At 39.8% G+C, this 25,151-nt stretch overlaps 3 protein-coding genes across 16 annotated transcripts in view; 1 reads left to right on the top strand and 2 right to left on the bottom strand.

The window, feature by feature from the left end:
- LOC109967334 (hairy/enhancer-of-split related with YRPW motif protein 1-like) overlaps positions 1 to 1,612 on the top strand; it is a 2,781-nt gene extending 1,169 nt beyond the window's left edge. The window contains 1 exon segment of the mRNA XM_020612838.1: positions 1 to 1,612. This exon segment is cut by the window's left edge and continues 13 nt beyond it. Within this exon segment, the coding sequence (XP_020468494.1) occupies positions 1 to 377 (377 nt within the window). The 3' untranslated portion in view covers positions 378 to 1,612.
- A 1,558-nt stretch (positions 1,613 to 3,170) lies between these two features.
- stmn2a (stathmin 2a) lies at positions 3,171 to 7,041 on the bottom strand. The gene is made up of 5 exons (XM_020612861.1): positions 6,908 to 7,041; positions 5,194 to 5,289; positions 4,844 to 5,016; positions 4,558 to 4,749; positions 3,171 to 4,428 (listed from the first exon to the last, which is right to left on the bottom strand). The coding sequence occupies exons 1-5, from the start codon at positions 6,924 to 6,926 to the stop codon at positions 4,369 to 4,371; spliced, it is 540 nt and encodes a 179-aa protein (XP_020468517.1). The 5' UTR covers positions 6,927 to 7,041; the 3' UTR covers positions 3,171 to 4,368.
- Positions 7,042 to 7,593: 552 nt separating this feature from the next.
- Positions 7,594 to 21,742, bottom strand: upp1 (uridine phosphorylase 1). 14 transcript variants are annotated; one of them, XM_020612812.1, is made up of 15 exons: positions 14,964 to 16,123; positions 14,176 to 14,242; positions 13,962 to 14,044; positions 13,812 to 13,870; positions 13,526 to 13,583; positions 13,220 to 13,326; positions 13,052 to 13,110; positions 10,963 to 12,448; positions 10,699 to 10,784; positions 9,791 to 9,902; positions 9,527 to 9,685; positions 9,278 to 9,392; positions 8,859 to 9,068; positions 8,615 to 8,761; positions 7,594 to 8,500 (listed from the first exon to the last, which is right to left on the bottom strand). In XM_020612812.1, the coding sequence occupies exons 9-15, from the start codon at positions 10,737 to 10,739 to the stop codon at positions 8,349 to 8,351; spliced, it is 936 nt and encodes a 311-aa protein (XP_020468468.1). In that variant the 5' UTR covers positions 10,740 to 10,784; positions 10,963 to 12,448; positions 13,052 to 13,110; positions 13,220 to 13,326; positions 13,526 to 13,583; positions 13,812 to 13,870; positions 13,962 to 14,044; positions 14,176 to 14,242; positions 14,964 to 16,123; the 3' UTR covers positions 7,594 to 8,348. The 14 variants fall into 14 exon arrangements, 6 of the variants coding, with proteins under 6 accessions (XP_020468468.1, XP_020468469.1, XP_020468470.1 ...); XM_020612813.1 differs by having other exon boundaries at positions 11,075 to 12,448; XM_020612814.1 differs by having other exon boundaries at positions 11,079 to 12,448.
- Positions 21,743 to 25,151: the final 3,409 nt, after the last annotated feature.

Genomic DNA, 25,151 nt, shown 5'->3' with positions numbered 1-25,151 from the left:
ATCTCCCCCACCCCCTCCTACAACACCCTCAGGGCAGGACACCTGCATCCAGAAGCAACAGCAGCCCACCCTCTGCCTCTTCTTCCTCTACATCTTCCTCCTCCTCCACTGAGGCATCTGGGACATCCAGACTTAGTGTCATGCCCCCCACAGAGGCCCTCAGAATGCCTCCCAACAGCTCACTGCCCCTCAGTCTCTCTGTGCCAACATCCAAGCTTTCCCCACCACTCCTCTCCTCTCTCTCCTCGCTTTCAGCCTTCCCCCTCTCTTTTGGTGCTTTCCCTCTTGTCTCCCCAATGGCCCTCAACACAGTAAGCCCCTCCTCCACCCTGTCAAAGCCTTACAGACCTTGGGGCACAGAGATTGGAGCCTTCTGAAACTAGCAACAAGACTGAAGGCAACAGCTGAGCTGTGCCCACCACCACAGACTGGGGAGGACAACCTGCCTCATCTGTTTTTATAGCAATAAAACACAGTGCAAAGTGATTTTATTGTATTAAGCATAAAAAATAACTTGGAAATTTTGCTGAAGGATGTAATTTCCTTACATTATGTAATCACTCTTATCAAGACAGAAATTCTAGATTTTTTTTATTTGTTGAAATTGATAACTAATTTAGTTAACATGCACTGTCTGAGAACTGATATGACATATGAGCCATAAATAGATTTACTGAAAGCACAAAGAGGTATTCTTCTGTAGACCAGACACTGAAACTTCTGCATTGAACAAGAATGGATGTCTGTACTTCACTTAATGTTACCTAATTCGATTGGCTTCACTGGTGCTACCAGAAATGCATGGAAATGAATATGCATATTATATGTGCTGTTTTTGGAAAACTAACTAATGGAGAATTGGAAATTTGAAGTCTTGTATGTATTTGTAATATTTTTCTACCAGTAAATTTTTAAAAGTACAAAACATAGATTTAAATCAAAGTATTTATTTCTGTTACATTTGGTCCTTTAAGGTTTTGTTATATTCTGTTTTCGTCATGTGTAACGTGGCAATTTAACTCCTACACAGATTAGCTGCCCTCCATGTGACTAAGACCCTGTCTTACCAAATGACATATCATCTGCAGGCGCTTTTTTGTTGCAATCCTGTAGAACTTAATCATGACGTAATAAGGTCCCATTTATTGACTGAAAGGCAGTTCTTTTACTGCCAGGTAAGTAACCGAATCTGAGAGCATTGTTGCCCTTATGAATACCCAGGAAATCATTAAGAGCCACAGGAAATCCTTTACAATGTTGCCCTGACCTCACCAGCCTGGGGTGGTCTGAAACGGAGACAATAGTGTGAACAGGATGTGGACATTGGAGGAAAGCAGTTAAAAAGCAACAACAACAATCAGATAACTAAACTAGTAAATCACTGCTCAGCTCTAAGGTGTTTCTAGTCCATGCTTGGTGACAGATCTTTTACAGGTTCATCATTTCATCGTCAAAGCTTAGTGTGCATTTTTCAGAACTGTTTATACATATAGCAAAACACTATGTATGGTTCATCAGCAAAAGGATATATTTCACCCAAAACCTGTAGCTTATGTTTCAAAGGTAAATCCTTGTGTCAGCCCTATCAAAATAAAATGTTCCATTAGCACTGTGTAAGTTAAGGTTCTCAAATGTTTCGATGTTTTGGCAATGGGATAGTGGAGCACTTACGTTTGCAGTAATGTGTGGAAACTGTTTTATTTTCCTGTAATATCTAAATTCAACACAGTACAATAGACCAACACAGTATACAAAACTGAAGTACTAAATCAAACAATGGAGTCACAGAGCATTGTGTGGCTCCTGACTGTTTGGCCACAGGTTTTGATCCACCTCACACCACCCTGGCAATACAGCAGGGGAAGAATCATCCTGTGTGTTATATCCATCCCCTGCATGCTTCTGCTGTGATGTCCTCACATGCAGCATTCATGGCATCCAGCAATGTCATATGGTCTAATGGTGCATGATCATGTACTTTCACCTCCATGCAGAACAAAAAAATCTTCAGCTGAATTCAAGAGTGGAGAGCATGGTGCTAGGAACTTTCTCAACATCCTTGGATGATGTGGGACGCTCCCCATAAGTGACATTCAAGTTTCACCTGAAAACCAATTTATTAATTTAGCTGAATATACAGTATATACAGTTACTTTGGAAACTATTCATACCCCCTCACCTTCTGTACACTGTAACTTACTGTATTTATTTTTATGCAGTAAAAATTCAGGTGAAGGGGTGTGGAATTCAAAATAGTTGAGGCCCTGGCATATATAACACGTGCATGAACTAATGTGTATGTGATGACATGATCAGTGAAATAACTCTTAACTGTTTTGGAATTCAAGACTGTTTAACTAAGAAGCAACTAAACCATTTTGACCAAAAGGACAATTGATAAATTGTTGAAATTGTAGCCAACTGTACTTAATCATTTGCAGAAATGTTATACAATTGCTGTTTGTAAGAAAAGAATGAGAAATTCAGGGGGTTTTTGTGTGTTTTTTACAGAAGAAACCAAATGTTGTGGAGAACGTCAATGTTCTTTAACTGTCATTTGAGAATTAAGGCAAAGCTATGGAGAAAAAATTGGTTTACCCATCAATGCTGCACCTCTGTGCTCCACAAGGGGCAGCTGCTGCCTGTGATTTACCCTGAGGGCTTAAGCCACATGCTATTAATAATAAAATAAGAGTACTGCTTTCGTTTGGGGACCAAAAAAATCAAGAAATTTAAACCCAAGATGCAGAAATGTCTGCGTCTGGTGTCCTGGTTCAAATCCTCATGATTCTCACACACAAAGAGACATAAATGACCTAGCAGAATAGCCTTTATGTTCTTTTATTTTTTTCTGAATTTGCATTAGGCATATTCCAAGCTTTTAGCCTACCTTGGGAGGGGTGTGGGCTCCAACTTGACTTCTTTGGTCTAAACAAATCTGCCACTGCCATCTAGTGGAGCAATGTGGCACTTTTTTGATTGTCTTCTACATGCCTCATGGCTCATTTTAGATTTGTTTTATGTTGAATATATATGAGTCTTACCCTCAAGCCGTAAGCCCAAGTATATTTTGAATTATACCAAAATTAAATTTTCAGATGAATTAACATTAGACTAGAACGTGAAAAATCAACTGGGGAAGACTATGGTTGTCAGTGATTGTCAGGATGTGTAGATAACTGGTTCTTTTATTTGGCAGTTTACATTTTCCTTCCTCTTTTAGCACAGAAAATTATTAGATAGTACATGCCATGTTCACAGAACCCCAAATCTTTATTCAGCAAAGCTTTCACAGAGAAATATATGAAGGAGAAACACAAGCAGCAGAAGATGCAGGCAGATATCAGATATATTAAAAAGAGACTAGTTCAGTGTGCTGAAGTAAAGCATCCTGCATCCATTCTCTAATCCCCTAAAGAGAGCAGATGCTAATGATGCCTCACGGTAAACTCGCAGTCACGCACACACCCACACAGACATACGTTATGTTCTCACTATCAATATCAAGGTGGGAGCAACAGCACATTCCACTGACCAAGACACTATGCATGGTACCAGGATGGTGGCATAACATTCAACAGATTAATCCCCAAATACTGTGCACGTAACAGAGCTTTTGAATAGACTAAAGATAGAGTCATAGAGAAATGGCATTGGACAGGGTAAGTGGGAATCTGCCATGTCTTGGGCAAAGACATTCTTAATAACAACAAAGCACCTATCAAGTTCATTACCAAGCTCATTTCAGAGGGAGCAGATGCTTTATGAATCTGTGGGTTTGGCGTATTTTTAAGTTCCAAGTGTACATGTTGAGAATGAGAAGGTGTGCGTGAGGAAGATACAGATGGGATATGCTGTTATCTTGAGGACTCTAGGTACACCAATTGTGATTCTTCACAAAAACACAGAAACATCATGGCATCATCAAGAAACACCAACAAGAAAATAGCTGTAAAGCCAAATTTCAAAAACCGAAGCAGTAATCAGTGATGAACAAAATGTGTGAAATTGTACGGTGCAGTACAGTACAATCTTTGTATGTACTTCACTTACCATCATAGATAGACAGATAGATAGATAGATAGATAGATAGATAGAGAGAGAGAGAGAGAGAGAGAGAGAGAGAAGGGGAGAGGAACAGGCATTTACAAAATAATAGCCACATACTTGCATTTTCTCTAAAATAATCAAATCCATGTTTGTATCCACTGATAATACTTATAGTTGTGAGCACTGGTGGTGTGGTGTGTTGTGATGGGGAGGTCCTCAAACCTCTCAGCCTCCAGACAGAGTGAGGGCAGGGGCAAGGATGGGTCAGGACTGGATGGTGGGATGTAGATGGACCATAGAATTCAAGACGTGTGAAACTCATGGCGTCAGCTCTTCCCTCAGCTCTTTGTTCCTGCGCACAACAGCTGCATGTTTCTCCTGAAAAATACAGAACAACACAGAGCAGTGAGAGTAATCACTCAACAGGACTCAGTCATTCTCTGGTCAACACAGCGAACTCAGGCTTTTGTTTCTGCAGGAGATGACTTAGAGTTTAGCATTTCTCACCTTCACCTGTAGACGCTCAATCATGGCTGCCAGATGGGCTTCACGGTTCTCCTTGATCTGCTCCATCTTCATCAGGAGCTTCTCCTCAGCCATCTTGCTGAAGTTGCTGTTCTCCTCCATTGCCTTTAGCAACACATCCCTCTCATGCTCTCGCTTTTCTGCCAACACCCTCAGCACCTGGGCCTCCTGGTACTAAATATGCACATCAAAAACAGTACACTGAGGTATATATGTTTTTTTATCCATTTATAACAGCCAGTACCATTTAAATAAGTGAAACATTCACCTTCCTCCGTTCTTCAGCAGCCTCCAGTTTCTTCTCAATGTCCTCCAAAGAGATATCCCTCTTGGGGGGTGAGGGGTGGTTGTGTGCTATATCTGACACCGGAGACAAAGGCTTGAGAATCACCTCAAAGGCCTGGCCCGAGGCTCGCTTGTTTATAGGCTTCACCTCCATGTCTGTGAATCACATAGTCACAAAAATAATACCAGTAAAATCAATGTCCAGTAGTATAACATATCTGTCTGATAATATGTCATTATTGCTTAGTCTGTATTTACAAGGCACATAGAACAGCCATGGGGGCAATTTATTTCATTCAAAACGAAATCTGTTTGAGCTGATCCATATCCTACCTTCAAACTCGCACATAAGCTTGTTGCGTGGCTCTGGGTAGAAGCAGGAGCAGATGAGGGAGAGGACGGACAACTCCTTCATCTTTTCTTTGTATGCTGTAGGTACATAAAGACATGACATAGCATCCAGGTGAGTCTCTCCATGTTACTCATGAAAACAGTGAAAGAGACTTATTAATACTCAGTTAATATTACCTCCCTGTCCAATAAACAATGTCAAGGAATCAAAGTTTAGATATTTCTAAATTCATATATTATAAGTTCATAAAGGAAAATGATTCAACAACCCAGTTAAATGACCACTGTGTTTTGAGAGTCTAAAATGTACATAATGTCAATGCTGTGCTGCTTAGTAATTCATTGAATAAATGCGTTCTGTAAGGGTCATCAAACTAAGATCAAACAAGCATTGCTCTTACTTTATTGGATGCTATAATAAGACATTGTTCATTTCAATCAATAAATCAGTGTGCTAAGATCTGGGAAACTGTGCGTTTTTACCGGTTTCTTGGACAATTTTTAAATGTATCTACAAATTCAGTCACTTTTCCCCTCTTCTCATGAACAAAGTGCCCCTGGGGCTCTTTATACAGATTCTCAGTGCTGCTAAGCCTTCTGCTGCAAAGGCCAGTGTGTGGAGCATCCCCTTGCTGCAGGGCTGGCCGGCCTCCCACCTCGCCATGCACCTGTCTTCTCTGCTACATTTCTGCCACCACACACACCACAATGAAGCCTGTCGCTACAACATATTGCATTTAAAATGGCCAAACCATTTGCTTACATTAACCTGCCATATTGTGATTTTTTAAGATATGCATACAGAGGCTAAACAAATCCATGAAAACAAATATGCTAAATACTTGGCCTACAACAATAACTGTCCATCAGAGGGGATGACTAATGCAGGACACAGCCTAGTTTGTATCTGTTAGAATAAGGGTCTATATAAGGCCTAATTGTCTGGAATTTTCATTTGTATATTTGCCAAAAGTGTGTTTGTTTATTTAAAAAATGAATTGCAGCCCATCTGTCACGAGTGGTGATACTGCTATGGCAAATGGAGAAAGGTAGAGAGATAAATAAAAGGAGCAATCGCAAATAAATCAGCGGATTAAAACAGTCATGCTCAGGTTAGTGAAACGCTTTTAAATGACACGTTGGAGCTGTTTCGGTTTAATTATAGCAAGGTAATATAAATGTCAGACTGATGAAGCCCTCCCAGTTTCACTGTCGGCTAAATGGTCGGCAACCCAGCATCTTGGGTGGGGTCCGTCTGCATTATGCTGCATGTTGGGGCCGCTGTATCATGGAGCGCAGGTGCAGCCTTGTAAATAAAGCTGTCTAGGGCTAATCCATATTGCCTACTTATCAACTGCTACGTTAGATCAAGGCAAAAGAGGAAAATGTGAACACACTTACATAGATGATAATACTACAGGAGACATTTCAGGAGCCTAATGACGGAGGATGCTTGCTATCATTACCGCACTCTCGTGAAGAGACAATAGGCCCATAGACTTTAGAGAAATATCAAGGTGAATGGCCTAATTTTAGTTAATCACACAAAAGAGAACATTTCTCAGCGACGTCCTGACAGATGACCACCAGCCGGTAGACTACACGGGACTGACACAGGCTCTACACAGAAAGGATGTGTCCGTCACATTCATGGGTTTTAACAGGAGCAGTCTGAACAGGTCTAAACATTGCTTACCGGTTGCTGTTTTAGACATGGTTGGTGTATTTCTTCTCGGAAGATGCTGTAGCTCTGCTCAGGTGAACGTTGATGCTGCTTAAGGCACTGAGTCAGCGAACAGATCGGGGGTGGGCACGCACGGGAGCGCGCAGCAAGGCCCTCCTCTGCCCTCTGACGTGCACAGCGGTTTCCAGCATCCACGGTATCTATGAGCCTATTTAAAGCTGGCAGTTAAAGTACAGACAAATAAAGCTGATAAAGATATTGTATAGACCCCGTCATTGCTAATGAAATGGGTTAGTAAGAAAACAGTGGCCTATTGCTGTGAACTATACCTGTTAAAAATAATAATGAGCCTTGCTATAGTCAGACTGTCCAATTTATTTTTAACAGTTTGGTTCAGCATCTAACATCAGTATTAGCCTACAAAGAGTACAATTGTGGGAATTCAAATTAACCCTGTGACACCAGATTCAATAGTAATTCAAATACTAATTATCTGAAAGTTTCACATAAGTATAGGATACATGTTTTTGAGTGATATAAGATTAAAGGAAGAAATTATATCTGTAGTTATAAGCCAAGTGAATGATTCAAATGTTAACTTCATTATTCCTATCAAGGATGTTGTTAGGATGTTATTCATCATCAGAGCTGTTGTTAACTTGTGCTACTCTAATAGGCCAGGGTGTAAGACAAAAACTTCAGATTACATGAGGCTTTATTTGCAATAAGACATTTAGTGGATATTTATTTCCGTCAAAATTTGTGACATTCTCAAAGAAATATACAAAGATTACAGAAACCTAATCCTAATAAACAACACAATATATTTGCTATAAAATATTTTCATTGCAGAGATATTTTTCACAGCACAAATGAAGCAAGTTTCAAGTAACTCAGTTTCATCAAGTGTCCCAGTAAGTCATGGCAGTAAGCTAGTGTGTGGAAACCAGTGTCCTGGAATTAGCCTGCTTAAATTCACATTTATAGTCTCACTTACACCTGTTTCTCCTGTTATGATGAGCCAAAATGTCTGCTGTGAAACAGTTGTAAGCCTAGACTTATCAATCATCGGTTCAAGTTTGACAGATAACTTTGAACATTGTATAAAACAAAAGGCAGCCTTAGTTAAGGCTAAGACATATTTGTTCACCATAAACTATTACATTTAATTCTCAGTTAGACTGTATTAAAGTTAAAATACATGAGGAAAAAAACAGTACATGACAATTTATCATTACAGTGGAATCAATCAAAAAAAAGTGCAAAAATGTCAAAATTCAGTGGATGTTGTGTGCATATTAAAAGGTATGGCACCTGATTAAAAGGAAAACATTAACACAAAAAAAAAAAACAATTTAAAGTGGAGTCATTGAACTGCACCAGGTTTTTGGTGTCTCGCGTTTTAAGAGCTTGTGTGATGTAGGCTTGCACACCAGTGTAATGACTGTTACAATTAGCTACCTCCTGCTTTAGCCTTCAGCTGCCTCTTAATATAGTAGCCAACGAGTTTCTGAGGATATTCCTGGAATTTGTGAAGAACTTCATGAGAGCCGGTCAGCTGGTCCCCCTTCAGCCGATCCAGTAACGTCACACAAACCACAGCAGCTTTACATAAGAAATGAATGTTAGATACTCAACAAAGTGCAAAGACAACATTGTATTTTGAGATGCAGAGAAATTTCCCAGCTATAGTATAATGATGACAGTGTATTCTCTTACCTCGCAGGCCACTCAGCTTGCACATAGCAGCAAAAACTGATGACTCCATTTCAATATTGCAGACTCCTGCTTCACTGGCTTTAATGAGGTAGTCCTGTTTATCCTTCTCAGTGTAGGAGCAGAAAGCACCGTCCAAACGGGCTTGTCCTGGGTGATTGATAAGACAGAGAACAAAAATGGGCATTACAACTGAACCTCTGTACATATCTGTGATTAATGTGATTAACACATATATGACTCATACCCTCGTAGAAATCTAGACTACACATGGTGTTGCCTAACACTGTCTCAAACTGGCTCAGCTCCTTGCTGCACTGCAAAAGCTCTTCAGCCAGGCTTTGGTCCAGATCAGTATTGTATACCACAGTCTTCCCCAGGATCACCTGCTCAAACCTGGGCAGGAAAGTGGCATCCATAGACTGTTTGGTGACAACAACAGTGCCAGGCTCAAGCCCTGAAAACCAAAAATGGTAAATGAGATGATCACTTTGAGACTGAAAGTAGAGAAAGCTTCCATTTAAAATGTACTGAGTATAGCTACAGAATCACAAAGAGACTAGCATCCCTGATGTGTTAGCAGAATTACCAATGTGATAATGAAGCAGATACAATCAGATGTAATCAGATCAGGCATCTAGATTATAAAAATAAAAGGAAACGTACCTATTCCACCAGATGTCCCAATGCGTATAATTGTAACATCTGTGCAACGTGCATGATGAAGGAGCTTTATTAGCTCATGCAACATTATGGCAATAGATGGGATGCCCATCCCATGCTAAAAAATAAGGTACAAACATTTACAGTATAACAAATTTTAGGGACAGTACACAACAGATTGACTTTTGTATTATCAGTATAGTACTTGTTTATAAAAAAGAAAACAAAGTCGAGACTTTTGCTCTTACATACACTGACAGACAGTACAGGGCCAACTTTGTACATAGCATAGCGGTCAGTTCCGTCACAGATATTCGGGTACTCTGATTTGGGATCTTCCATACCGAGCTCAGCAGCAATATACTCAATGAATGATTTCATTCTCCAGGCACTGCCACCGACACAAACAAACTGAAAGAAAACACACACAAAAAATTCCTTAATATTTGCTATACTAATTGATGATGATAAAATAGGGGATATTTTTTCACAAATAAATATCATAAAGATAATTACTTTGACATCACCAAACATAGCTTGTAGGTCATGCGTTGCAGTTCCTAAACCTAAGTGGTACAGGATGTCCTCTTTGAGTACATCCAGATGTGGGTTGTGCACATAAACAGGGCTTAAAGAGAGAAAAGAACAGATATTAAATGTCAGTTTTGGCCTGATAATCAGACCAAACTACCATTTTGTTTCGTTTCATTTGCTCTTTCACTGAACGAATCAGAGATCTGGGTAGTGATTCAAAGGCCAGGATACAGGCTAGGTCAGTTCAACTAGCCTAAATTTAAATATATAAATAAAATAAAATAAAAAATGTTTTTCTCACTTAGTGAAATAGCCATGCAAATGCGTTGGTTTTGAAACACTTGTCTGTTTAAGTCTTTGTCAGCACCCAAGTTGAAATTTCCTTTGTGACACTCATGGCAGTAAACCAACACAACAAAATTTTCATTTTCCTAAACTGTGTCAGGGCAGACACACACACACACACACACACACAAAGTACATTATCGACAGACAACAGTTAGATAGATTGATCGATTTGGGGAAACTGTGTCAAGTCAAACGTGTATGTTTTGTGATTGAGGCGAAATGTTCCTTTAATAGGAGGTAAAGGTAAAATGTATAGATGGATTCAACATGAAAGTCAAATGAAAATCAGCCACTTACTGTATAGGCTTCAGGGCTACCATTTTCTGTATGTTTAACTAACGACCCGAATGTTAAATTATTCATGTAAAGAAAAAAAAGTTCTCATTATAATACTATTTCCGCCTGGACTCTCAGGAAAAGGTCAAGGAACTTAATAACTTGACACACCCTGTAGCTTCTTCATATAAAGATTTACCTTAGCATACTTTGTGATAAGGTTCCGTTTAAGTCAACATTAGTACATTTATTGTGTTGGAACTCACCTGCTGCATGACAGGCTTCTTTGGTCAACCTTTGAATCCATCTTCCCGCAAACAGCCGCGTCCGAAAACAATTCACTGACCACCACCTTCGAACACATCGGAATGTTATTAAGCTGCATTTACTATGGAATGAATGCTTAATGCGGTGCGGAATTGGTTTAATGTAAAACTCAATACAATTCAGAGTCGCATAATTAATACCTAGACATATTATGAACACCTCATAGTACAGCACCGCGTTACATAAAGCACTTTATCACTTACAGCGGGGAAAAAAAGAGACAATGAACTCCATTGTCAAGATAAGCCCACGTGACAGTCAAAGCCAAAAAGCTACAATACAATACAATACAATACAAACAGATGAGCTACATACTTGCCTTTGGAACGAAGCCCTTTACACTCGCTGCTCCTCTGTTCCTAACAAATTAATTTTGCCGTCTAACATCGACACGGTGAACACTGAAGGCCCCGCCCCCCTGACGTGACGTCCAGCACGTCACAAGTGTCCAGCTAACCTGAAAGCATACTCATGGGATGTAGGCTACTGCGCCTCGGTCACGTACCAAAGAAGATGTGCGGTTACCACAGCTGCTTATTTCACCAGAGGAAACCACAGGACGTCATGAAAATATCCCCCGTTACCAAATGATTCCAGGCAGCCTCATAACATTTCATTTTTCAGGGTTTTTGTAGTGTAGATCAATTAAGTGTAAGAATTAAAGCTATTTGTAATATTGTAATGAATGCCCATTGTCTCATACCCTGTGCAGATAAGCAGCAGAAAAGTGATGGATGAAGTCCAAGCCACTCTGTCCTGAAAGCCTAAAGTCATAACTAACATTAATGTCTATGGAAGGCAAGAAAAAAAAGAATTCTGTTAAGTTTATGTAAGACTCTAATCCTCAGACTCATCAAAATAACAGCTCAGGCCAGTGTTTCTGGAGTGATCGGCCAGAAATTACTCCTCATGCTCCTTTCCAGACATAGCTGATTTGTTCCATAAGTAAATTCAAGTATTTCTGTGAGAACGGTGTACAAGATCTTAACTGAATATTCACCCCAAACTGGTGACCTTGTGACTCGCCTTCACTCTCATTTATGATGATACCATACTCCTTGATTTGGGAGGACGAGTCAACGCTCATAATTCATTGAGTCTAAGTAGAGTCTGTTAGTGAGACTGACAGAATGGCAGTTAGGACTCTGATGAAACCAACTGAGTCAGCCACTGTTTGCTTAACCTGAGAAAATACGATGTAGAAATAAGGATATGTCATGACTCTGCTTAATAAAAAGGTGAAAGAAAAAGCTTTAACATGGACATATTGGCTCATAATGAAGGGTAAAATGTGAAATGTATGTGGAAATTAAAATACATGGTTTGATACTGCACCATTAAAGCTTCATTTAATTTTTTATTTGTGTATGTGTTTTAACCAACTAGTTACACAACAGCTACACAGCACCATGACAGTGATCACTCCACTTGATGGATACAAGTCCACTATTCATCCCCTCGTAAGCTCTGTTTTAGTTTACCACAAACCATGACAGAAAAATTATCTCTTTAGCTACTTATTGCTCCACTATGTTCACCAGCTATTTGCAACCTTTAGTAATCTCTTCGGGACTGGGCAGGTAACATACTGTGGGTTTACTACAGCTTTTTCACTGAAAACAGCTGCTGGCTGAGACTGCATACAAGGATAAAAGTGGAGTCATGGGCCAGAAAACCAAAAACAATCATCTGAAAAATACAAAAAAACATTGTTAAATCCCAATGCTGATGTACCCGCAGCTAATTCAGCTGATGACAAACATCAATCTGATCAATGTCAAGTTTTGTTTTATGACGCCAGTGCAGTAAATTTTATTTATACAGTAAATATTATGAATATACATAACATAGCATTCATTTTATACCATAAATACTTCACTGTACCCAAAGCATTACACAGCAAAAAAAAAACAAAAAAAAAAAACATGTACAACTAAAGTGGTCATGCATTTGTCCAACTTCACTGCAAACAAAAATGACACAAATTAAATGCAATACAAAAAAACAACAGGAAAAAGAAAACTAAACACTCGTTGGGTTAATCTGAGAAAAAGCTTTTTGTCACCCTAAAACCAGAAGAAAAAAATATGACAATAACACAATAATAAAAGCAACCAGTAATTAAGGCTAATTCATGTAAAAATGTAGTTTTATATGAATGTGAACTACTAATTTGCTTTTAAATACTAATCTGCATTCCATTCAAATCATAATCTATATTGTCTAAACTGCTACCGCATGAAAGGGACATGATAAAGTCAAAGTGAGTTCAGACAATAAGATTAAACTCACATTTCTTTTTTCCCACCGTTCCACATCATTTCATGAAGCCCTATGTGGCCAGGATCTCTCTGTTGATATAGTAAAAAAAAACAAATTCAATCCAATCAACAGCGTTAGTATTATTCTGACATTTAGTGATGATACCACTATAACATTTAGTACAAATACCCAACTTACTGCCTTGTTTAAGACTACTGGATGGTCTGGCAAGAAACAAGGCTTCTTACTGGCCTCAGGACATCTCGCCAGTTCAATTAAAAACTCCCTTGTATAGGATATTCTCTCTACAAAAATATACATTCAAATCAATGTTTGCAGCTAGGTTTAGTATTCTGTTAATACAAGCACCACCACATACACTAATATTGTAAACAAGTATTTGGGGGGGAGTAAACACATTAAGTAAACATAAACATTACAAGTCCTCATGAGCAGAAATGCATATATTTGCCAGCATGTCACAGAAAACACTTTTGGCCTTACCTTCTTTCTGTTTGTGCAGACTGACAAGCTTCAAGAACTGCTCTATACCAACATTTGTCTATCAAGCACAAAATAAGAAGGTTGTATTTTGTATAAATCACCTGCCTAGCAGCCAAATGGTTCATCAACTAAATGGATGAAACACTGAACAGTTATAATGCTGAACTGGTTAGCTGTTTCAAAGAAAATGCATCAACACTTTTCATAATTGGCATCTTTATGTTAAGCAGAAATACAAAGCTGTCTGATTTCAAGTTCTGAAATGTGATGATTTGACACTGCTTACCTCTTGATCCACTTCATTCATCAGTGCCTGTGCACATGTAGCACCATTTATTTTGGGCTCTAAATGAAGAGATAGAATTCTTATATGAACACAGTTTTTAAACTAACATCTTTGATCTTGTACACTGGACAAAAGCTACATATTGCTTACCAATCTGAGTATGGATGAAGCGGCGCAGAGGTCTTGCTGGCTCCAGGTGCTTTTGGAGGATTCTTCTCCTTGATACCTCCATTCTGGTGTCAGAATGGTTTAAATGTGTTTTAGGCCTACTATACAGTCTACAATGCGTACCCAGCATACTATATTTATACTGAGCAGTGCCATATTAATAAAACCAGACAATACTAATGTTTTGATACATTACTTTTCTGTTCTTTCCAAAGTGGGGCTTGCAAACCGCTAGAGGGCGTGGGGTGGACCAAAGTCACCGACTGCATAACAGAAAAACATACAACTCCTTCACTCAAAGGAATCTGAGAAATTACTATTTAGTTATTTGTCAGGCTTCAACCCATCTTACCCATTTCACAGCAGTTATGCAATAGACAAAAGTATTCACCTATCACAGGTATCCTACATAAATTGACAGTACTGTCAAGTTTCCATAGGCAAACTAAAATGCTTAAAAATACAACCGTTACAAAACTGTGGATTTTATAACGTACAGAAATGACTTATACTGCTGTTATCTTAACTTTAATGGTTGACTATTAGGCAACCGACTTTAATTAATAATCTGTGAATACTGGCAGAACAGGGCAGTTTCGACAACTTTTTCTAGTTAACTAAAGAAGCAATTTAGGAACACAGTTGGACGAGTCGTGTTATCCATTGTAACGTTTCATGCACCATGGCGACAAGCCGCTACAGCCAACGTTAGCGACTTTACAAATCACTGATTAGTTCACAATTTGAACTGTATCCAAAGCTCATACAAAGTTTCCCATTAATGCAGCAAAATAACACCGTAAGAAGGTAACATTAACTTATGCAAATGCAACGTGACGATGCACAAGTTTAACTCTGAGACCATCTTCCTAGCTAGCATCATTTGCCAAAGAGCTAAAAACAAAAAAAAAAAGTCGAGTCTTCATCATCATCTCGCTTTTACATATAAATCGTCAAAAAGTCATACTATGTTTAATTATTCACCTGCAAAGTTAATGATTTCCTTCAGCGTAGCTTTCTGACTACCGGATTTCACCTCACCTGTCCTGCTGCTCCAAGCTAAACCATTTCCGGTAGAGACGTTACAAAATAAAATTATTTTGGAGCATGCAAATTCAGACCATATAGGATATCTTACAACCGCTGCCAAATATGCAGACTTGTACTTAATAAACTGCTATAAACCACGACTAGCCAAAACTAGTTTGATGAAAAAGTCCTGCAACAAATAGTAGCTTCATGATGGTGATATAACTTTATATACAGCTTTTCAGCAGAGAGCTGAGGTATCTGGTGTGGAGTGAATTTTTTAAAGCTTGTTGTTTTTAAATCCAAGTGGTGTTGATTTATCAGGGGCTGCTACAATGAAACTGAAATTGGGAATGTGTACAATTTGGTATGACATTTTAAACCTCTGTTCTACAGCCAAACGTGAGAAATAATGATACATGTCCTGGTCTAAATTTGATTTTCAGTCAGGCCAGATGAATGCTACACCTGCTGCTGGCTTTGAAGCATTTTCCTATGTGAGGAAGTGAGATTAGCCTGCCATTAGAAACACATTTTTTCAAAGTGGTCAGCCTTCATCCCCCTACTGCTCTTATTTTAAAAGCCTTTTTATAAAAACATAGTGTATATACCCCAACTTATTATTCAATCATGAACACATAAAAGCACTCAAGTGTAGTTCAGTCAGTAATGGATTTCTTTTAACTGGTGGTTAAACAGCACTTTATTTACAGGTTTATGTCAGCACTTGTTTGTACTCTGTGATCTGTGTAGAAAAACTGACAGTTTAAAGATGCTTTTCTAAAACAACGGTTTCAACTTTATACACCAATACAAACACACTGTGAAATAAATGTACATACATTTTTCAGTGCTGCAAGATGAATTAAACAAAAACATTTCAATGGGAAAAACAAACAATTCCACTGTATACAAAACAAACTATATTGTCTCATCACAGTAAGATGAAATGTAGTTAGATAAAAAAAACTATAACTAAAATCACTGTATTCAATAATCAGAAAGAAGGAAAAGGCAGTTGCTTCCCTTAAATAAACTTTGTTTCAATCAACACTGCATCCAAACCACACTGCTAGGGTACCTTAGGTACCATGAAAACCAATGTCAGTTTCACACAAGGAGTAGCTGTATTTTTCTTGGGCCTATTGCTCTTCCACTCAGTTCTGCAATAGCTGTCATTGCCTCCTGGTGAGACTCAAATACTACAGTTGCAGAGCCTTTAGGTTTACCACCCTGGTCATACTGCAGTGTGACAGATCCTGGGATAATGCAATATCCATAGAAGAAATCATAGATTTCTTCATTTCTGATTTGGAATGGTAAGTTGACCAATTTTACACAGGTGACACCATCAAAATGCTGCACTGAGCCACCAAAACTGCCATGAACGCCATTACCCCTGTCGTGTGAAGCACAAGGGTCTATTCCATAAGGTTTATACCCACGGGCTCCATGGGCATTTTTCTTAATACCAATTACTGGTGTATTGCAGTCATGAGAAATCCTTAAGTCTGAGTACTCAGTGTCACCAGGGTGATAGGATGCCCCACTGCTGCTGCCAAAGTACCTCTCCTCTCGTGACAGTGATGCCTGCTCAGCTGGCTCTTGGCCCATTGTTGACTCATTAACCAACTGCTGAATCTCAGAACGTGAAATGCATTTCAGTATCACTTCAGACCCAAGAAACCGTCGTCCACTGAGAGAGAGTGCCCCCATAGCCTCTGCCTCAGACTGAAAGAGAACCAAAGCCTTTCCAACCCCAGCACCTTCATGGTCACGCAACAAGAACACCTTGTCCTCAGTGATATTAAACCCACAGAAGAAGTCCATGATCTCAACTTTCCGTACATCAAATGGCAGGTTCCACACAGACAGACAAGTTTTCCCAGAGTCGTAAAGATCACTGGGGTAAGATGGAGGCCCGTCCTGAAACCCTTTAGAATTTTGAGGTGTTCGGACATCCGTACTCTGAGACTCCAGAAGGATGATCATGTTCTCTCTTGAGATTGGGCGGACATAAAGCAATCGGTTGAAAAATTGTTTTTTTTCAGCAGCCAAGGCATCGCAATAGTCATGGAGACTCTTGAACAGCACAAATGCAGACCTGGTTCTTTTCCCATCCCTGCCAATTAAGTGCAGGATCTGGTCGTCCTGAAGCTTTGCGGATAAAAAAAGCCTTTTTATGTCTTCTTTTTCCACAGCATAGGATAGATTGTCCAACAAAACACAGTACTCTTCATCAGAATGAGGCATGGACCTCTGGGCCAAAGGCGACTGTGACCTCACATGTTGTGGATTCCTTGTATTGCGCAGAGGTGACCTCTCCCTTTTAAAGCTGTTGTCCCTGCTGACAATCGGCACTCTACTAGCAACCCGATGCCAATCATCTGCTGTTGTCGTGGAAATCTCAACATACCTTGACCCAATGTATCTCCTATCCCTTTTCAGGGCTTCAATTACATCCTCTCTTGTTTGAAATTTGACAAGACCTGTCCCATTATTTGCACCATGTTTATTTTTCCTCAAGATTATGTCATCAACTGATAAACCACTGAAAAAATCACGTACATCCTTTTCAGTCACAGAGAAAGGCATTCCTTTGAGAAACACACCAAAGAAGTCATCATTAGTGTGATACGATATGCTACCTGATCCCCTGCCTGCCTCAGGGTGCAGAGATCTTCTAGCACCTCTTGCAATTTCCTTAAAATGCCTCTTTTGATCCAGCTCAACATTTTTTGTACTTCTTTCAAGCATATTCTGCATCTCTGCTTTACTACTCAGTAGCAATGTAACAGGTGAACCCTTAATACAGCCCCCTGACCGCGTCATGGCTCTTCTTGCATCTTCATCTGAAGCAAAGATAATGAACGCTTCCTCTCGCTCCCCACCAATTATATGCACACCTCCATCCGGAATTTTGAGGCCAGTGAAGAGCTTCCGAATATCCTCAGTACCTGCTGTGACTCTCAGTCCCTGTAAACGGATGACGACAGCCATGCTGAAGCACAAACAACAGCACCTGCAAACAGAAGGGTATAGAATAGCATTATTGCCAACAGAGCTTCTCTAGCTCTCAGTGTCAGTTTCCTGATAGTCCAGTATAGCACCACTGAACCAGAATAGCAATGTGAGGTAAAGGACATCACAGACTAAGGACACCATTACAATCAATGTCCACAACAGCCACTTTAAATCATCAACATATAGCATCTACCTTTTTGTTGAAGTAGCAGCTAAAGCAACAAAATGTGAACTCCAAATCCTATCACAAACAAAATCATATCAAACATTACATCTTACAAATGATATAAAGTCTACCTGTTTAACACAACACCACAGCCAATAAAATTGCAGCCTTTGGAAAACTAATATGTGCATCACCTCTCGGAACACAAAAATCCACAAAGGATTCAACATATCCACTGTGTTCATGACCCTGTCGTTAAAGTCAACATTAACACTGCATCCACACTAATGCTGCATTCAAGCACTGCAAAACACAATGGTAGGTCAAAAATCTTCCAGGTTTTCCACCTTGTATTTCCACTTATTCAAACACTGAAGTGAATAATAACACCCAGACTGACGATTTAAACACTGCCATGATTCATTTGGGGGGCCTTTTCCATCATATATTTATATATACAAACTTCAAATGCAGACTTGGAAGAGGGTAGTCCTTCAACAGGTACAAAGCTTCAATGCATCAAGGACAGCATCACCATTATCATGGCATAATATCAACAAGTTGTTTGCATTTGCTATATCAGCACCAGCTGATCCAAACAAAGCAGGTCAACATCTGTCAACCTTAAATTAGTGGTAGTTTATTCCCAAAGCATGTAGCCATATCCTAGCCTTAGTAATATTTGCAAAAATGTTATGCTAAATTAAACACTCGGGTAACTAACCCACCACAACACGCATGTGCATTCATGACTCATGGCGATTATGATTCGCTCATCCTGCACATCCTTCTGAGGGTTCCTTCACACTTGCAGGACAGGGCTGGAAACAGGACGTCCCATCAGTAGTAAGGTTCATCCACTGCATTGCTGCCTTATTCTAATTTCTCCAACAGCGGTCCCAAAATGTTCCATCCATGGCATCAAAAAAGGTTGTGGAATGCATAGTTTCAGGTTTATTAGCAGTGTCCAATTTTCCTACATTCTTCCCATCTCTCTGCTTGCCTCAGCACCATTACTTCTACACTCCAGCAGAAACAAACACTACAACACTTGCCTGGTCTTGTCAGAGATCAACATCACAGTTTTTACTAAATTTATTTTTGTTGATGTTGTTCTTATTACTATGCAGGTCTTCCAGCACTGGCCAACCAGTGGTATAACACACTGAAATCAACACATAGTAATGGTACATTTACATGCTGACATGTGGATAAAACTGTCCTCCACTCTCAGTTCAGCAATATATCGCAGATCATTCAATACAACTGGTGGTTTACGCCAAATTTATAAAAATTTTGATGTTTGATCATTATTTGTATTCTCCATTGGCTACGTATACATTATAGCTTGCAATGCTGTGTGGCAGCTGAATAGCAGTGTTCTTCAGTCAGACCTTCACTTGCATGTACAGGTGCATCTCAATAAATTAAGCCGTTGGGTCTTTTAATTGTGATGATTTTGCTCACATTTAAAAAGACCCACCAAATCACTATCTCAAATTAGAATATGGTGACATGCCACTCAGCTAGTCAACTCAAAACACCTGCAAAGGTGTCCTGAGCCTTCAAAATGGTCACTCAGGTTGGCTCACTAGGCTACACAATCATGGGGAAGATGGCTGATCTGACAGTTGTCCAGAAGACAATCATCGACACCCTTCACAAGGAGGGTAAGCCACAAACATTCATTGCCAAAGAAACTGGCTGTTCACAGAGTGCTGTATCCAAGCATGTTAACAGAAAGTTGAGTGGTAGGAAAAAAATGCACAAACAACCAAAAGAATTGCATCCTTGAGAGGCTTGTCAAGCAAAATCGATTCAAGAATTTGGGTGAACTTTACAAGGAATGGACTGAGGCTGGGGTCAAGGCATCAAGGGCCACCACACACCGCCGTATCAAGGAATTTGACTACAGTTGTCGTATTCCTCTGGTCAAGCCACTCCTGAACCACAGACAACAGCAGAGGCGTCTTAGCTGGACTAAGGAGAAGAACTGGACTGTTGCCCAGTGGTCCAAAGTCCTCTTTTCAGATGAGAGCAAGTTTTGTATTTCATTTGGAAACCAAGGTCCTAGAGTCTGGAGGAAGGGTGGAGAAGCTCATAGCCCAAGTTGCTTGAAGTCCAGTGTTAAGTTTCCAGAGTCTGTGATGGTTTGGGGTGCAATGTCATCTGCTGGTGTTGGTCCACTGTGTTTTCTTTTTTTGTTTTGTTTTTTAAACCAAAGTCACTGCACCCGTTTACCAAGTTTTAGAGCACTTCATGCTTCCTCCTGCTGACCAGCTTTTTGGAGATGCTGATTTCATTTTCCAGCAGGAGTTGGCACCTGCCCACACTGCCAAAAGATAGTTAAATGACCATGGTGTTTGTGTGCTTGACTAGCCAGGAAAACTCACCAGACCTGAACCCCTTAAAGAATCTATGGGGTACTGTCAAGAGGAAAATGAGAGACCAAAATAATGCAGATGAGCTGAAGGCCACTGTCAAAGAAACCTGGGCTTCCATACCACCTCAGCAGTGCCACAAACTGATCATCTCCATGCCACGCCGAATTGAGGCACTAATTAAACAAAAGGAGCCCCTACCAAGTATTGAGTACATATACAGTAAATGAACATACTTTCCAGAAGGCCAGCAATTCACTAAAAATGTTTTTTATAGGTCTTATGAGGTATTCTAATTTATTGATGGTGAATTGGCGGGTTGTTAAATGTGAGTAAAATCATCACAATTAAAAGTCCCAACGCCTTAAACTACTTCAGTCTGTGTGTACTGAATTTATATAATACACGGTTTTCACTATTTGAGTTGAATTACTGAAATAAATTGACTTTTCCACGATATTCTAATTTATTGAGATGCACCTATAGATCTTCACTGCATGTAGATGCATCTCCAGTAAGGACTCGCAACTACCCTATGTAGACTAAGTGTGCAAGTTGATTGACAGCATTATTAAAACGAAACCAATGTGCCCCCGGAAAGCAGAAAACCCCACAATAAATGAAGCGAAATCAAATATCAATTTAGCTTCATTATCGGCCCACCCACGTAGCTGTAGGCTCCGAGCATTACAAACTCACCGGAGAATAGTTGGTTAAAACACCATTCAACAAACGCACAGAGCAATCGTGTGGTCATTAAATACACAAGGACTACGTTGCTAACCGCAACATTAATCGGCGTTAAGTCACAAAATACAGACAATCTGAAACTATGGTAACGGTGTGTGCAATTTAACTTTGATAACGAATTTCGTTAGCTAGACGGGAGGCAAAGACTGCCGCTCAAACAAAGCTCTGCAAAATGTCGAGGCTAGCTAAGTTGCCAGCTAGGCCTCTAGCTTCAGTTAGCTCATTTGATGGCCCACACTAACCTGTAGCAATGACACTGTGTTCTATATAACACAAAATATAGTTACCTAACTAACAAAAAACTTACACAATTAACAAGCACGAGTTCTCATACAAAGTCGAGAACAAAGAATAAATTCAAAACGGGTAAGCTCAACTTAATGTCGTCTTCTTCTCCAAATGAATATTTAAGGAAGCACCTCTTCACTTGTAATGTCGGGCTGCAAACCAACGTGAAGGGTACATGCCGCCACCTACTGTACCGGAATGTGTAATGCCATAGTTTGAAGAGTTTCTGCAAGTGTTTAACCTGAAAACATTTAACTACATTCACCATCTCTGTAAATGTTTGCCGCCTAGGCCATCTGTATCAGCCTCCACTGCCTTTGTCTCTATTGTCCTGTTTTTAAGTTTGTCATCTACAATGAAGCTATGTTAACCTAACACAGACATTAAGTCTGAAAGTGTACTTTTCTTCACAATACTCTATAGCTTTGTGTTGCACTGGGTGTATGTTTGGGTCCTAAACTACAAAACATAACACCTTATTTCTTAGATCCACCTTTTTCTCACCCTGGCAGACTTGAATTTCTGTAATAATACCAACTGGGCTACTACTGGGTCCAACAAGCATAATCTTTTTGGTTAATTATGGTCAGGAACAATACCACGAGTGAAGACTCCTGGCCTCTGAAATGATAGAATATAATAACATACTTTGGCTTTCTTGAAAGAAAGATTATGTTTAGACTCTACTGTATATTGCTGAATTTCCAACCTTTCCTATTAATAACTAACACAATTACAATTTCTAAGTCACACTTTTTCATGTTTCATTATGTGGGGAGCACAAATACTGAACTGGCTTTAACAAGGTAGCTGCATCTTCTCACAGTAGTAAATGACATTTGTATCATTTCCTGTATGTTGCATAGCCTAATTTTATCTGTATATAAACCTGCAGTACTGTGCAAAGGTTTTAGGTACTTCAGATCTTTAGATTCTTATACATCACGTCATCAGCAGGGTGTCTCAGATTCATTCTGCAGCATGACAACAACTCCAAACATAGTACTAAGTATGCTATAAGTACTATGTTGAGTGACAAGAAGAACAAGCATACCTGCAAAAGATGGAATGGCCCTTATAGAGCCCTGATCTTAACACCATGGAGTCAGTACGTGAAAAGACAGAAATTGTTAAGATTCAGAGTCAAAGTGTTTATTTGTCATACGCACAGTTAGGAAACGTGTTTCCCTGTACAATGAAATTCTTACTTTGCCGTCCACATGAATGCCACAAAATACAAATGAAATATAAATTAGATAAGTAAGTAACACAAAATCTAAGGCACTTTAAGCAGCAATGCAGCAAAATAATAAAAATATATCCATCCATTTCCTCCTCTTATCCGGGACCGGGTCGCGGGGGCAGCAGTCTAAGCAAAGATGCCCAGACTTCCCTCTCTCCAGACACCTCCTCCAGCTCCTCCGGGGGAATGCCAAGGCGTTCCCAGGTCAGCCGAGAGACATAGTCCCTCCAGCGTGTCCTGGGTCCTCCCCAGGGCCTCCTCCCGGTGGGACATGCCCGGAACACCTCCCTAGGAAGGCGCCCAGGAGGCATCCGAAACAGATGCCCGAGCCACCTCAGCTGGCTCCTCTCGATGTGGAGGAGCAGCGGTTCTACTCTGAGCTCCTCCCGGGTGACCGAGCTCCTCACCCTATCTCTAAGGGTGCGCCCGGCCGCCCTGCGAAGAAAGCTCATTTCGCAGTTGTTATTCAGGTTTAGGGAAACCCAGCCAGACCAAACACTTATTCACTGCACGTTAAATGGACTGTACAAAAACATGACAAAATACTTGTGAGATCAGGCATCACAACGGATCATAGCACAAGCTTGAACTTGTTTCTGTGGAAATGTCTTTTCTTATTTTCAGCACTCTTGCCTTTTCTTGTTGGGTTTCTGGGTGTTGTACTGTTTAAGGCTTAAACGTCATTAAGTTCACCATTGTATGGTATAATGACTAACATTAATAGCAGTGGGCCAAAGGGAACAGATTTCAGAGCTAACCTGTATTAAAGCATTAAACATATTCAGCATGTGTTTGGTCAATTAACAGTTGTTTTTAGCTCTAATATTTTCCTTTTACATGAATACATTGTTGTGAAAGTGATAAAAGATAGTGGAGATGAGGCCTGGTCATTTGGTCAGACTGGTTGTTTCTCCATCCATCCATACCGCTTATTCCTCAATAGGGTCATGGGGGGGATATATATACTGTATATACATTATGTATACTGCCCATCAGCGTGTTCTCTCAAATAATGGCTGGGGGAATCTTTGCACACAACTTAACTTGTTTCTGCTGCTGCTGCAAATTAATATCAGAGCTGAACTTTTTTTTTTTTGGTAATAAACTTCTCAGCTGTTTAGGAGTCTGATGGCAGAGGAAAAGAAAGAGTTTTTCAGTCTGGAGGTCCTGCATTTCACACTGAAAAACTCTTTCTTTCCCTCTGCCATCAGACTCCTAATCAGCTGAGGAGGGTTAAGTCCACAGAGGGCAAGTTCTCCAAGATGTTTAAAAAAAACCTATCTGCCATCCATCACATATTGCTTATCCTTAAGGATCGATGGATGTTGGAGCCTATTTCAGACGATGCGAGGCGAGAGGCGGGGTAGACTGGTCACCTGTTTATCACAGGGCTAACACACTGCGACAGACAACCATTCATACCTATATGATTTAGCCTATCATAACCAGATGAAACCCATGCAGGCTTGAAGTTCCTTGCTGAAGCAACAGGACTACCACTACAACACTGTGCCCCCCTACGTGCTGTTAGGTATTTTTAGGCAGATAGGTATTGGTTTGATACTTTATGTATTAGAAATGTTTAGTGGAGACAGGATGTCTAGTTAGACTGTTTAAATGCTTAGTCATTGTCATGAGTTTTTTACAGGGTTCATCTGGTCAAGGATAACTAGATAGAAAAGTGTGACTGTCAGGAGACAGGATGATGATGATTATTATTATTATTATTATTATGTGTATAACTGCAGCCATAGCCATAATATTTTCTTATGTTTAAGTCACGACATGTTACTAGAGGTCGTGTGAGAATGTTTTTAGCTACACACACCTGCGTGCATGTTGGGGGTGCAAGATACCTGAGCGTGTAATGTTAATTTGTACCTGTGTTCATTGAATAAATCAGAACTGTATTGAAGTTACTTGGACTGCCTCGTCTCTCAGAATTAGCGTGGTACAAGAACTGAAAAGACTTCAGTGCCAAATTGCCTACCTTTCAGAACAGTGCCCAAGTTCTTTTAAAAGAAAGGACCTGTTTAAAAGGAAAATGGTGGTCACACCAGATGGCCTAGGTTTTTATGTTTACTGCACATTGAATAGAGTTAATTGATGAGTTACACTATTCATGGCAGTGTTTAAATCGTCAGTTTTTCTTTTAGTGCCTGGACCTTTTGCATAGTACTGTAGGCCTATACTTATGTATATTTTTATTTTGTAGCCATAATGGAATAATCTCAGTACGCTCCGTGGTGCGCGCCAGCTGTGCTCCCACATCATGTGATGTTGTTGAACAC

This window comes from Monopterus albus, unplaced genomic scaffold, assembly GCF_001952655.1.
Source record: "Monopterus albus unplaced genomic scaffold, M_albus_1.0 scaffold127.1, whole genome shotgun sequence".
NCBI classification, from domain to species: domain Eukaryota; kingdom Metazoa; phylum Chordata; class Actinopteri; order Synbranchiformes; family Synbranchidae; genus Monopterus; species Monopterus albus.
The sequence above is the reverse complement of the archived record's forward strand: the minus strand, read 5'-3'. Positions and strand labels throughout refer to the sequence as shown.

What these genes read in the sequence shown, in the direction of transcription:
- stmn2a (XM_020612861.1), bottom strand. An exon ending in GCTTATGTGCGAGTTTGAAG is followed by an intron (nt 5,017 to 5,193) that starts GTAGGATATGGA and finishes TGTGATTCACAG; the next exon opens with ACATGGAGGTGAAGCCTATA. An exon ending in TTGAGCGTCTACAGGTGAAG is followed by an intron (nt 4,429 to 4,557) that starts GTGAGAAATGCT and finishes TGTATTTTTCAG; the next exon opens with GAGAAACATGCAGCTGTTGT.
- upp1 (XM_020612811.1), bottom strand. Translation starts at nt 10,817, where the DNA reads ATGCAGCTTAATAACATTCCGATGTGTTCGAAGGTGGTGGTCAGTGAA. An exon ending in AGAAGCCTGTCATGCAGCAG is followed by an intron (nt 9,903 to 10,698) that starts GTGAGTTCCAAC and finishes TCTCTCTTTAAG; the next exon opens with CCCTGTTTATGTGCACAACC. An exon ending in TAGTCTAGATTTCTACGAGG is followed by an intron (nt 8,762 to 8,858) that starts GTATGAGTCATA and finishes TCAATCACCCAG; the next exon opens with GACAAGCCCGTTTGGACGGT.